At 39.8% G+C, this 14,739-nt stretch overlaps 1 protein-coding gene across 7 annotated transcripts in view; it reads left to right on the top strand.

Moving 5' to 3' along the window:
- thrb (thyroid hormone receptor beta) overlaps positions 1 to 13,040 on the top strand; it is a 114,482-nt gene extending 101,442 nt beyond the window's left edge. For 4 of the 7 annotated variants that reach the window (XM_070985323.1, XM_070985324.1, XM_070985321.1 and 1 more), the window contains 5 exons: positions 956 to 1,161; positions 2,205 to 2,291; positions 2,747 to 2,893; positions 3,706 to 3,964; positions 5,897 to 13,040. In XM_070985323.1, the coding sequence (XP_070841424.1) occupies positions 956 to 1,161; positions 2,205 to 2,291; positions 2,747 to 2,893; positions 3,706 to 3,964; positions 5,897 to 6,138 (941 nt within the window). In that variant the 3' untranslated portion in view covers positions 6,139 to 13,040. The remainder of the gene's footprint in view (positions 1 to 955; positions 1,162 to 2,204; positions 2,292 to 2,746; positions 2,894 to 3,705; positions 3,965 to 5,896) is intronic. The other 3 variants (XM_070985325.1, XM_070985326.1, XM_070985320.1) reach the window with 1 other exon arrangement.
- The last annotated feature ends 1,699 nt before the right edge of the window (positions 13,041 to 14,739 follow it).

The following is a 14,739-nucleotide window of genomic DNA, read 5'->3' as shown; positions in this document are numbered from 1 at the left end:
ATGTGTGGCATGTATTCTGCCAAGGCCAAATGTCCTATATTGCAATGTTAATGAAAGTGAACAATAAATTGTGTATTCACTCTGTGATTCATACCTGCTCTAAAATTTAATGAATTCTCCATTAGCTCGTGCTAGTTTGAAGAAAATCAGGCCAGTATTGTTTCCGTGATCCTTCTGCCAATCAGACAAACAAACCAAACCGAAAACATAACCCCCTTGATAGAGGTAATAATTTGCAGATGAATCAATGATAGAAAGGGGAATAGTTGCAGCCCTAGTGTAAATGGACAGAGTGGAGAGGTGGATTGTTTTACAGAAGTTATTTAAGCAGTTTCTATGGGAATTGTGATACTTACACATCATAAAACCTATTAGAAATCCCATTAAGATGCTTTGTATATTAAATTAACTCAACCAGACCACAGCTACTTTCAGTTACAGTTAATGACAGCGACCTTTCAAGCCTGCAGTGAGTGTTTGATACTCCAAACATAGCCTCTTGACAGCATATCAGCCAGAGTGAGGACTGTGTTTACTCTGAATCTCAAGCCTCCTCTAATGGTAGTATGGTTGTATAGTTTCTGTCAATAAACTGAACATGAGGGCGGTGAGGCCAGAATACAGCAATGTAAGCTTCAAGTAAAGAGCTGCATGTGTCCATTGTATCATTCACTTATAACACTTACAGTTAATTATAGCATTATGCTTCAGCAGAAGCACTTCAGATATCAGCTAAACTGAATGAAATGCTCATGGTTGAACAGTTCACGTCTGCCTGTTTTGAGGTTCTAACTGAAGCTGCACTGCCCAGTATTTGCAGCTATATCACCACTTCATCTTTCATGCTTTTCCCTCCTCCTCCTCCTCCTCCTCCTCCTCCTCCTCCTCCTCCTTCCTGTCCACTCTCATTGCCTCAATTTTCTTCTTCCACTCCTGCCCCCCCCCCCCCCCCCAGTGGTGTTGGACAACAGCAAGAGGCTGGCCAAGCGGAAGCTAATCGAGGAGAATCGGGAGCGCCGTCGGAAGGAGGAACTGCAGAAGACGGTGTGGGACCGACTGGAGCCCACCCAGGAGGAGTGGGACCTCATCCGTATGGTGACTGAGGCCCATATGGCCACAAACGCCCAGGGCAACCACTGGAAACAGAAGCGAAAATTCCTGGTGAGACATCCTCCTCCTCCCTCCCTCCTCACTACAGCCTTCATTGTATTGATTACGGTGCCTTATCCAGTCCACCCCCCACCTCCCCGACCCACCCCTCACAGACCCCTTACATATCATGCCCCGGTCTCCACCTCTGTCTCCACCACAACCACTGTTCCTCTGGTCCCTGTGTTAATATGTCCATGTGTTTTTTTGTATCTCCTTGTAGAGTGGGGAAAATTAGCTGGACGATGGAGAAAAGTGTGTTCTTCAAGGCAGCAGCACTAATTTATAATGGAACATCTTATTTCTGTCTTTCTTATGTCTTACCAAGCAATGATTCTTAATCACTAATACTAATAACTTGCTTTTTTCATGGTGTTTCATTTTTCTCTCTTTCTGTTTGTAGCTTTTGATTTCACACCTCACCCTTTTTTGACTAATTTTATTTAGTTTTTTTCTGTAAAGTCTAATCGCTCTGTCCAGCCTGAAAGTCCGCCTCAACTGTTGACTTTATGTTGGGTTTCTATGGCACGATCAGAAAGAACACTCGTACGCTCGCATAAAAGTCAACTGATAAGTGGTAGAGGGGCAGATTTGGGGCACTTGTCACTCAAGGTTCTCATTTGTTTTGGAATTTGTGACATATTCTGAAATTTTGAGATGACTGGGGAAGTCACTTTACATATGTCACTCAACACGCAATACCACACCACCTGGTGATAGAGAAGAGAGAGTAGAGTAGAAAGTAGAGAAGTGATGGAAGTTTTGACTGGTTGAAGTTGTGTCCCATCACGGCCATCTAAATAGTGATCCATTATTTACAATAATAATACAGTTCAGTGCTGTCGATAGTCATCCGAGTGTTTTTGAGGACCTGTACACATTCAGGGTCCTGAGCCTGAATCTCACCATAGAAACCCATCTTGGATTTCTGTCCTCACCTGTTTTCTATCTGCACACTCTTTTCATCTGTCCTCAGTTTTAACTTGTTTTCTTTTTAGTTGGCTTGACACGGGTTCTTCATTGAAACTTCACGATTCCTGTTGATTATCCAACAGGTCGAGGAAGCTATGCTTCTTAATGAAATAACATGTAATTTATTCTATACTTCTGACCAGAGTGCAGCGGGGGTGAAGGAAACTAAGGTAAGACACAGCAAGCAGAAATACTGAAACTGATGTACTGCCTTTCAACTTGTGTAGTTTCATCACCAGTATCAGTGTAGACATGATCTTACTCTATATCATGAATATATTCATTTATAGTCATTTACAAGCATAACACATTTAATTATGTGGCTAGACAGTATGATGGCTATATGTCCATAGCGATGCATCCCCATTTAACATCTTTACATTACATGGCCCAGTCAAAATCTTACCAACTAAATCAAAAGTAAAACCACTTCACTTATACTGCACCTTCAATTCCTCCATTTCTGTATTTAACAATTTATGCTTTACACTCCCAATCTTACCTATGAACCTGCTTCATATGTAATGCTAGGTTCAGTAGTAGTTTTCAGTCAACATGCAGTTTTATATTTGTGTTCAAAGTTGAAGAACGCTCTAACACTGATCTTCGCTCTTTGTCGTTTCAGCCTGAGGATATTGGTCAATCGTCCATGGTCAATGCACCTGAAGGAAACAAAGTGGATATAGAAGCCTTCAGTCAGTTTACAAAAATTATCACCCCTGCCATAACCCGAGTGGTGGACTTTGCCAAAAAACTGCCTATGTTTTGTGAGGTAAGTGGAGCTGCTTACCTGACAGACGCTGATAAAATGTAGAGTTCCCTCTGGTGGATGCAGAAGTGCTCCATCACCTCTTTGACTTTCTAATGCTGCAGTCACATTTCAGTGTAAAGCAACTAATATACCTGGCTTTTAGCTTATCACAGATATATCAGCATCAGCATGGATGTCAGCTGATAAGTAACATGAAATTGCGGTGCAAAATATGCAAAATACAGAGATGTTTGAGGTCATTTAGAAACAGTGTCTCCATTACATAGCTTGATGACCACAGAGTACTGAAAACATTTTTAGTTAAGAGTAGACTCCATAAATCTTTCTAGAACTGTGTGATTTGGCACTAATTTTATGTCGAATGGACACAATGTTCAATTGGTACACTGCATAATAATTAATGCTAAATAATGATTAGCATTAAATTATTTTGAGGTATCTAACTATACATATAACTAATCTAACTAAATATATATATAATAAACAACAATTGGCATGATATTTATATCAAGCATGGTATTAATCTGTCTAGCTATTAAGCTAGGTACATAGTCGAGGTACATAAATATTAGCTGGTTAGCTAGTCGCTAGCAAACATTTTGCTCAGTCTAACTGAGCTGCACTAGATTTGAGAGCAGTTTGAATTTATGGGGATTTTAATGTTCAAAGTTTTTCATCCGTTTCATTGTCTAATTTGAACTATATTTAAGTGTGAATTTTCAGCTATTTTAAGAATAAGGCCATGCACACTATGACTTAGCTTAGCTATATTCTACTGCTAACGAAGCTAATCTCTTCTTCCTTCTAATCAGCTGCCTTGTGAAGACCAGATCATCCTGTTGAAAGGTTGTTGCATGGAGATCATGTCACTGCGAGCTGCTGTTCGCTATGATCCAGAGAGTGAGACCCTCACGCTGAATGGCGAGATGGCAGTCACGCGGGGTCAGCTTAAGAACGGAGGCTTGGGCGTAGTTTCGGATGCCATCTTTGACCTTGGCGTGTCGCTGTCCTCCTTTAACTTGGATGACTCTGAGGTGGCTCTTCTACAGGCTGTCATCCTGCTTTCATCCGGTAAGCACCTGCTGTCCAGGCGCTCATCACAAGAGGGTTTCTGTCTTATGCTGGCACATTTGACACATTCTCTTAAGCCTGCCTTTTGCTTCCAGACTCATTTTTCCTCTCAGAGGTCATGTTATTCACTTAGTGCCAGCACTTTAACACAGACAAGAATGTATGCAGGGAACTAGTGAAGTAGGGTGCACTTTTAGACAGTATAGTAAGTTTTATACAGCAAAAAAGAACCAAAAAATCCTGTCACTAAGGTCACTTGTCCTGCTGCCTCAAAAGAAATGTTATTTCTGTTGTAATAATTTGTTCTCTCCTGCACAGATTGTGTGAACAGTATTTTCTGACATGAAATCCATAAAAAACAAACAATTCAGTCAATTAATCACCATAATCATTGTGAGGAGCTTTGTCCAGCCAGCTTGGATTTGGCTCCACCACCATTTCTGTGTGACGCTCTGCATCTCATTGAAGATCAATACTGTTCTGCTGTGTGTTGTACATGGAGACGTGACATGGGGATAACCTGTCCATCTGTCTTCTGACACACTTACAGGAGCCACTGTGCTTTAATCAATACCATTTTTAAGACTGCAAGGTTGAAACCAATAATTTTGGATTGAAAGTTGATGATTTTTTGTGCAAAAGTTTAAAGAATTACAACTATCTTCAACCAGAAAAGCATCTGAAAAGAAACATTCCATTGAAAACAGAATTCTGTTTAATCATGCATACCTGTATAAATAACAATTAGCATTATATTCATACATACATAGTACATAGGACATAGTGCAGGTACACAATTATTATGTACGTATAATTAGGAACACAGTTGTAGCATCTACTTGATTCTGCAGTTGCAGTTTAATCTTCTGAAGAAGAACTGGAAAAAAAGCCCCTGATTAAAGACAGTTTGATAAAGGTTTCATTGCAAGTAGACACAAAAAAACACTGTGAATTGCTTTGCTGCTGTGAGAATCCAGTCGTCGTAACCATTGATTCCATCTATATGAATTAAACTGAGTCAGAAATTGTGAGAAGAGACAGGCCTTTTCAAAGTAATTCACATTTATAATAACTTGGACCTATTTTCTATGGCTGTGGCAATTATTTCCATTATGTATGACACCATGCTGACAACAGTAATCGCTGATGTCTGGGATCATGGTGACATTGCTACAGCAACATTGGACGATCAGGCAGGCTGTAAACAGTCTAGTCAGATTATCTAAACCACTTTAGTTGGAGGTCAGACTGACAGTGAGCGCACTTGAAATGCTGCTGATAATCCCTCAATGCATAGGAAAACTGTGTGCAAGCACGACTACGGTAAGTAAAGCACATGAAGCAGAAAGTTAGTCTGTTTAACCTGTCTTATCGTGTGTGTTTCTCCTGGCCTGTTGCACTAGCCACAATTAGTCATATTGCGCAGCCAACCAATTAACTTGGTTAGTAGTAGATTATTATGACCAATGGGAATAATGCTCTAACCTGGGAAAATCACTGTAGGTACCTTACAGGAAACATTTGATTATAGCTTGGCTATTGGTTTGATCACCAAAGCAGCTGCTATCAGACGATCGGACAGATTGTAAACACACCCCAGGTTTGCCCAATTAATGTGGAAGAGGAAAGAAAGTGGAACAGTAACATAATTACCTGAAATGTATGTTGTAAACAGTCATTATAGTTTACAGATTTACCTCCTGGTACAACTTTGACCTACTGTGCTCTGAGATTTCAGCCATTACTTTGATTATCATTAGTGTAAAAAGGTGATGTTTTCCTAATTCAGCAGAACTCATTCTCATTAGAAACTAAAGATGAACATCAGGTCTCTTTCGCCACTGATGTTTCCTCTCATATAGTGCAGACATTGCTACTTTAAATACCTGCAGCACACTAATTAATTAAGTTTTCGATTTCTTTTATCATCAGATCGGTCGGGCCTGAGTAGTGTGGAGAGAATCGAACGCTGCCAAGAGGAGTTCCTGCTGGCCTTTGAACATTACATCAACTACCGCAAACACAAAGTGGCGCACTTCTGGCCCAAGCTGCTAATGAAGGTGACAGACCTGCGGATGATCGGCGCCTGCCACGCCAGCCGATTCCTTCACATGAAAGTGGAGTGTCCCACCGAGCTATTCCCTCCTCTCTTCCTGGAGGTCTTCGAAGACTGACCAATGGATTTTAATGTATGTGTGTGTGTGTGCGTGCATGTATGTGTGTGTGCGCTTACATCAGCGCCTGGGAACCCTGGTGGTCTCAGGGATGGAACCAGCAGAAGGCCCGTCACAATTAACTCTCTATTAGCACTACTGAGTGTCACTTCATTCCATAGTTTAGGAGTAGCTCTCTGCTCTAGTCTTGGATGGAACCATTCCTTACAGTGCGGGTACATGTGAATAGCATTTTGTTCTGTTTTCTTTTTGGTTTGTTTTTGGTTTGTTTTGTTGTTGTTATTGTTGTGGATATAACCTCTCACCTCGGATTTTACTATAGATTTTTTTTTTGTGTGTTGATGATTGTACAGTTGGCATAATGGTGATTTTATCAACACTTGGTCATTCATTAGAAACCATGCAAATGTTGTATTTTCCTTCCTTTATGTTGAAAAACTCAAACTGGCTGCTCACCTGATAAACAAAACAAGACATTTTTAGCAATCTGTTAGCCTTCCCTCACTTGCTCGACTTTATTGGACTCATTTGATGGTTAATATGTATATTAGCTGTCATATAGTCAGTCATCCATCTGGTGAGTGAACTGTACATTGTCTCACCATCATACTGTGACCTGACCATTAACAGCAGCTGTCATTCTATAATAGTCGATAGACCACAGCCCACAGGCCTTTGAAGTTTCTGGGTAGCCACACAACGTCAAGTCATAATGCTGCGTTGCAGATATGTCGCAAAATCAGAATGTTGCAACAGAACATCACTCAAGGCAGAATTCTGAGGAGGAAACCTGGGCAAGATTTTGCAAAATGAACTTTTCTGAGAAGCAGTTTTTTGACAACACCTTGACACTGTTAACACTACACAACCATACTGTTCAACTTGTTTGTGATCCTCAAAACACACAAGTTCTTTTTCATAAAGTATGAGCATAACCCAATACTTACCTTTGTGGTGAGTAGCTAAACATGGAATTTTGAGATGTGAAAGTAATCTGACAGTTAATGCTACTGTGCTGTGCTAACTGCCTAGCAAACATTGCTAAATATCGTGGACAACATCAGCTGTCGCAGTACGGCAGCATTTTAGGGTCATTGCAGAAGAAAAAAAAACATAAAATGGAAGGGCGTGATATCTTGAGAATAAATGTCAATGAGTTGTAAGTCACTTTAGACAAAAGTATCCAAGCGAATGTAAAGAATGTCCCTCTGACACCTAAGTCTGAAATATGCAAGAAAAAAAACAAAACACTTTGCTTTGCCTTTGACATAATGCATGTTCTCAGATGGAGAACGGCAGGCCAGACTCCATTCAAAAATCCGGTAATTTAATCACAACTTATGTCCGTAAGATATCTTCAAAGTATCAGGGCCACATAACAGCTTACATGTGGTCCACCATGCAACTCTGAATTCACCAGATCTAGACTGTCCGAGAAGTGTCACACTGTTCACAGAAAAAATAAAGCAAGCATATGAAATATCAGCAATCCAATTCTGAATTTTCAAAGGGCTGCTTCATGGATATTAATTATGCTGATGTGAGGAGTGGATGGAACAAGACAGCTCTTAAATAATATTCTAGAAGTGTTTATGTTTGCCAATCATGAGATATAGACTGTATGTCTATGACACGTAGACCAAAACTCCTCACCGATCTCTAATGAAACTGATTGTTAATGTTTTTTTTATATGACAAATGCTGAACTGCAACCATGAATGAGTCAATTAGTTGATCAACAGAAACTAATCAGCAGCTATTCTTGCAGTAAATTGATAATTTAAGACGTTTATTATGCAAAAAATGCCAAAACATTCTCCAGTTCAAGCTTCTCCTTTGTGAGGATTTTCTGCTTTCCTTTATCTTGTGTGATAGTAAATTGAATAACTTTGGATTTTTGGAGGATTGCTATAAAACAAGCAATTCACCAATTAATCAAAAATAATCAGTAGATAAGTCATTGATGAATGGATCGTGGCAGCCCTAAATAAATGCACATGGAATGGCAGAAGTACTGCAGGGCACAAATTTTGCTTCTTCCATTGCCCTAATACACCAACATGTTGGAGCTGCATTTAAAAAAAAAAGAAACTGTGAGCAAAGAAAATCTTACTTGTGTCCATTTTTTGCCTTTCTTTTTACAAACTGCACATGGAAACACACAAGGTTATAATTCCAGCCTACCTGCTGATAATTCAGACTTTCAAGGCTGAGAGGAACGCAGCAGTAGCATCAACAAGAGCGTGTTCATCATTGCCAGAGAAGGGTCAGGACTTACTAAAGCACATTATGACACTGATGTCAGGAAAAGACAATCATATAGTACTTGTTTTTGTGTATCTATGCCACATGTTGTGCCAAAACCAAGTGAACGATGCCCTCCTTACTGAATCCCTGCTGGGCTTTCATAGTGATACCAAGATTGGTTATACTAGTTAGTGCATGCCGCTCACACACAGTAATCCTTCTGACTCGTGTGTTAGTCCGCGTTAGCAACTCCAATAATACAACCGTTGTGAGTTTCAAATGTTTCATCTCAGATATATCACCACACTAGTTCCACATACAATGACTTCAAGTGTTTTGTTTGGGTTTTTTTTACAACTCCCTGAAAGCAGGAGACTGTATGTTCACTCAGTGACGTCATGGTGCTGTGGTGGGTTGGGGAAATGGCTGACTGAATTGTATTGTTGCTTAGATGCAGAAATGAACATTATCTGTTTGTATAACAGCCTCTTATGTTGGCATGCATATACACTAACACACACACATACATTTACAGTACATACAGTTTAACTGTACACATACTGTACACATGCACATATATGCATGTGCCTGGATAGATATGGGTCAGACCCCACTACTGTGACCAACTGGTGGGATTTGGAAGCCAAGTCAACATTGGCTGGCCCAAAAACAGTGTGATTCATCAGCGAGGCACACTGAGAAAGCTGGTGAGATTGTGAAAACGTAGCGCTCTTTCCTTTCTTTTATTTTAGCCGGTATGTTCTTTTTTTTGTTGTTGTTCTAAAAGCCTCTCAATGGTATTGTCGTTTGCAATGTGACAAACATTTGCTTTGTATATCTCGCTTTTTCAGGCTTCACACTACTCCTCAAAGCAGCTTGTGTGTGTGTGTGTTTTTTTTTTCTTTTCTTTTTCTTTTTTCTCTTTTCTGTGAAGTGATGCCTTTTATCAAAGCAATAGACTTGCTGCAGTGTTTGAATGACCCGGACCTCACACACACACCTCACAAACTGTACAGACTCAAAATAAATGCACAGACAATCAGAGGGAGAGAATGAACAGGGGAACCGGCACCCAGGCTCAGGCAGCCCGGTCGCCATGCCGGGCCATGCTGAGCCAGAGCCATTTGGAAAAGTAACATTGGCCACGTTTACATGCACTCCTGTTGTCCATAGTCCTGTTGAGGTCATCACCATGTTAAGTTGTTTGCAGGAGCCTTTGATACCCTGATACTGAGCCTGTCTGATGCCATTAATAAAGCAGTTAATAGAGCAGTCCTGGTAGAAAACAGTATAATCAAAATGATGTTCCATTAGTACTGTTTGACAGACAAATTAACATAATGTGTGACTGTCAGTTGCCACAGGCAGTTATCACAACCTGAGGCTGGTTGTACAAACATGCTTATGTTAGACTGACCTAGAGTTATGTCACTCTTAATTCTGCTCTTCGACTTGTCTGATGGCCCTTTTCAACCAAATAGTCCTAGGAACTAAACTCAGGAAGTAAATAAGGACCTAAAAGGCCCTTTGGTGCATTTGTGTTTGCATTTCCATTGCATCTGAAGAAACGTGAAGATTAGATGAGCAAACCACGTTCGCAAATTGACCTAAAAAGCATGAAAAAGTGCAATGAGATGACAACGCCATCATGTGGTCGGTTGTCTTTTGTAAATTGCTGCTGCATGACTGTTTGATGGTCTACATTCGCACTCAACCACACTGAATGCTTGCGCTATCTTTTTAAAATTTTTATAGACTTTTAGACTAGTCTCAGGAATTCGGCTGCATAACTTTATTTAAATATCAACATTGAAAGAAATTCCCATGCTAAGTCCCAGTATCCTAGCAGCCACGCCTGCGCGCTTGCTTGCAGTCTGAATGAAAGCTGTATACGTGCTGCAGCAGTTTGTAGGCTTGTGTTTGACCAGTCAGTGACATGAGTACTTTAACTCCACTCGACAACTGCTGGACCATTAATACATACTACCTCAGGAGCAGGGACTCTTTGGAAGGCACAAACTATGGCCCACATACCCAAACTGGAGCTGTGTTCCTCAGATCAAGTAAAGTTCCTGGAGCCCCAGAGTTTCTGTTAAGGTCTCTGGGTTCCTGCACACATGAAGGGCCACAACCAGGGTTAAGACAAAATAAAAACAGTTATGTCAAAGCTGCATTAATTTCTATTTTTGCCACTAGGTGGCAGAATTCTGCAACAAGCATACAAACATACAAGCTTGATTTTGTTTGCCAGATGTTTGATTTCTTCATCAGGCAGTTGGTAACTTTGTTTGAGGTTGAGTGTGGGACAGGTAGCGTTTAACTTATCAGAGCTGACTGAAGAACAGCTGCCTGGAAACAGGGCTGATGAGAGTGGTGAGGCAAAACTATATAGTACACAAACTGCTATGATGATGTTGCTATTAAAGATATTGATTGGTAGCTGTAAGCCTAAAGTTAGCCACTTCATGTCCAAGCTATTTCAGAGCAATTAGAGCTTTTCATGGGAACAATCACATCAAATTCGCAGTTGATCCCATTAACTCTGCTTTATCCTCTGCCGTTTATCATCCAACCCACCACCGGGTATCTTTAGCACAATTTCTATGACATCTTTCCAGTGCACCTTCTTTTCTTTAGCTTCTCTTTACCATTAGCGAATCAGGGTTTGAGGAATATTTTCATCCATGTCCTTCAGTGAGGAACGCTGCAGGGCCAGTATGGACAAAAGGATTAGTGGGACCAAGAGCCCTCCCCTCCTGCTTAGGAGCAGTGAAAATTAAGATAGACAACAAAATCTCAACCTACTGTATGTTTAAAGATAGTACAGATTAGATGGTTTTGTAAAATCAAAGAACTTTGAAATCAGTCTTAAGTGTGACTTTTAGTTAAAGCAGGTCTGTGCAGCCAGCCCCAGGATTTCAAGGCTAATTCAGTTGAGATTCACTTGAAAATGTTTGACAGAGATGGCTGAGCTTTGTTTTGTAAAGCTTTTCTCGGCCAGAGTAATTGGAACATTAATAGTCTGGCTATTTCTTTAACCGTATCTTGTGCAAAAGAAAAACAAACATTTCAGTAAGAAAACTCAGAAAAACTTCCGATCCAAATGGGCTGATACACCAGACATTACAGCAGTGTTCTTGATAGTCATGATATTTCCGTTAGAAGCTGGTATTTGTTGGTGCAGACATGGAGTTAGCATCATTCTGGAGTTGTGTTTTTGGTGACCTGATGAATGTAAGTCTGATATTCGCTTTCCTTCGATCTGTTTTGGTCGTCAACAACTCCTGAGAAAAATATCTGGCTCTTTAGCTGCTCCTGTATGTGCTGCATGACGGTCAACAGCTTTGTTGCTGTGCCGTTTAAGGGACAGGAGGTAGTGTACACTCGATTTATGCAGAGTTGATTTAAAGGAGTTGAGGGGAACGTTGAGATGGAAACTAGAATGTACAGTTGTGGGCCATAAAACCAAAACAACATGCTGAAAGAGGCTAAAAATGCTTTGTCATTGCAAGTGACCCCTCCATATATTACAGGTAATCATTTGACTCATTGTTGATAGAAAGTTATAATTAGTGCAGCTTTAACCCAAAGAAGTGAACTAAACCTGAAAAAGTCATTTGTGACCAAACTGCATCGAAATACAATTTTAAACATTCTAAACTTTTTTTAATCTATGATGCGAATGTTTGTGTTTTTTGTAGGATATGTGTTAAAGTGGCATCAATGGCCATAAGAATATGTTGGATTTTTACTTGTCACATACCATAAGCATAATTACTTGAATTATCATATGCACAGAGCTGTCAGTGCATGTAAACATAGTCAATGCTGACTGGTGGTTCAGAAAATGTTTACTGTTCTTGAAGAGGGGCCAGTACGCTGTTATCTCTCCCACGAGTTGTTACTCTTAAGGTTACTCAGTTACAAACCAATAACAAGAGTTGCACCATAGAAAAGCTATTTTACAGTACAAAGGAAAAAAGGATGTATATTTTCAGACTGCAGATTTTTTTTACGGATGTTATTCGCATATTATGAACATGATATTGTTTTGCATAGCGTTCAAAAAAATACAGTGTCTTGCTCTCAAATCCACTTCCACATCTCTGCAAAAGAAAAATGAGCAAGACATTAAGAATCATAAAAAAAAAAACATTTCAATGAATGGATTAGTTATGCGATAAAAAAAAGAAAAAATTCTCGCTGTAGCTGGACTTCACTGTCAGTACAACACAGCACAGCTACACGTGAACACAGCTAATGACAAATTCTTGGTCAAAGTGTAACCAGCATCAAAGACAAAGTCATCCACCGTCGACACAGATTTCTCTCCTTGTGTGTTTGAGTGTCTTCTTGTTCAACTCATCCGTTCAACACATACTGGAAACCTGTCACAGAGAGAAAGGGAGGTAAAGTGTGCGTAGGTGTAGGAGGGAATCTGTGGCAGCAAACAGAAGATGAGATGAGATGAGATGAGATGCTGTTTTGCACTCTGCGTTTCACTGGAAACGCGGTCCAGTGATCCATTGTCCAGCTCTGGACGGTGCTTTGATATGAGCATGGAGCGCCTCGAGGGCATGATTTTAATGCTATGATTGATGATGATTGCAGCTAATGTGAAATGGCTCTTGAGAATAAAGACGGTTTTGAGAGAATTTGGCTTTTTGTGCTTTCATTTTTGTTGCAATTTAATGTCCCGTGAATTTTCTTACCTTTGTCTAATTGCTTTGTCTTGACACTTTAATTTTTTTAACCGTAATGTATTTTATTCTTAATTGTTATAAGTATTTATTTTTTATTCACCTTTCATACCTCCAAAGTTATTCATTCTGGCTCAGGATGGGAACGTTTCTCCTCCTCATGCTCTTACGATGTATTTGAAAAAGTTTTTTCTTTTTTAAGAATCACTCACGACGCTGGATCCTGTTGTTTGGATTCTTCCTCCACTTCCTCCAGTCTTCTAAATAGAGTGTATATGATAGGACAATTATGAAGTATGTATAATATGCATGAGTTCTGCATCTTTGCACTGCACTCTTTTTGATATCTTTATCCTGTGTTCATTATTAATCTTGAGTTTAAGGTTATAATAAGCTAAAATATTAATATGAAGCCTTTGACTCTGTGTAGAATGCTTTGCATACAAAGAACTGAAATCACTTCTGATTTGGTTTCCACAGGGACCACGAGCAGGCTGCAGATGGTGTGTGAGTCCCAGGCTGCAGGGAGTAACGATGAGTGGACACAGAGAGAAGAAGCTGCTTGTTGCCATCTGCTGATGGATAGTGACACTACCTCAGCCACACTGCAGCGCTTTGAGTCCTCACAAGTTTACATCAACCGTTTTTTTTATAAATCTCTTATTATTGCACCTCACATTTCTGTCACAGCTTTGTAGATTTGTCTTTGAAAGAAGTCACCAAAAGTCATTTGAAATTATCCTAAAAAATGATGTGCAGAAGATTCAGTCTATTTTTTCTTGTTTCATGTAGCAGCCGGAGATGTTCAGTTTCAACGTTAGACAGTTCTAAATAAAGTGTTGACAGTTGACAGTTCTTTCCTCATCACCACCATGAGTTAGGCCCGTTTAAAACAATCATCATCAATACGTTTCATATCTGAATTGTTGAAGCACGTGCTGAGAAGTGACAAAATAGCAGCAATCACTCATACATGTGTTTTGAATGAAGGAGTTCATGAAACAAGCATTTTGCTTTGACACCTTACAGTTAATGAGTTCATGTAGGGCCAAAAGTTCTGTCCCAGTTGCTACAGACCAACATACTACAAACTACACGCTACAACTACAGTCTGCTTTTTCTTTCAATAGTTTTATTTGACGCTCTGTCTAAGTTGAATTAACAGAGGCTTTCTGTAGTCACAGTTTGACTGACTGTGACAGTTAACTTGCATCATTTCACTGGTATAAAGTGGTTTGTTGGTTAGTTATGTACTAACTGCACAGCAGGATGCATATGTAGAAGATTAATATTTAGAGTAGCACCTGCTCTGGAAAATCTGAATGAATTGAAAGCCAAGCAAAAAGCGAATTCTACATTTCCACCAAATGAAACTGAAATCTGGTAAATAAATGTCCTGTTAACTGATGGACACACAAATGAACAGTGTTGAAGCTCTCTTGGCAGTTTCAGGACTTGAACTGAAATTCTGCATCTTTATAGCTTCATAATATTGAATGAAAACAAAGCCCAAATGGATAATGAGCACAATGAGCATTAAAGCTTTAGGGCAGCTATGAATGTATTGCTTGGTTATTGTAGTGAATCAAATATGAATTAATGTTTGATATTGTAGTAGCAGCAGCTGTTGGAGTGCAGTTTCTCTTTGTCTTGT

The sequence above is a fragment of the Chaetodon trifascialis genome, chromosome 17, assembly GCF_039877785.1.
Source record: "Chaetodon trifascialis isolate fChaTrf1 chromosome 17, fChaTrf1.hap1, whole genome shotgun sequence".
In the NCBI taxonomy this organism is placed as follows: Eukaryota; Metazoa; Chordata; class Actinopteri; order Chaetodontiformes; family Chaetodontidae; genus Chaetodon; species Chaetodon trifascialis.
This window is presented reverse-complemented; position numbering and strand designations above follow the sequence as displayed.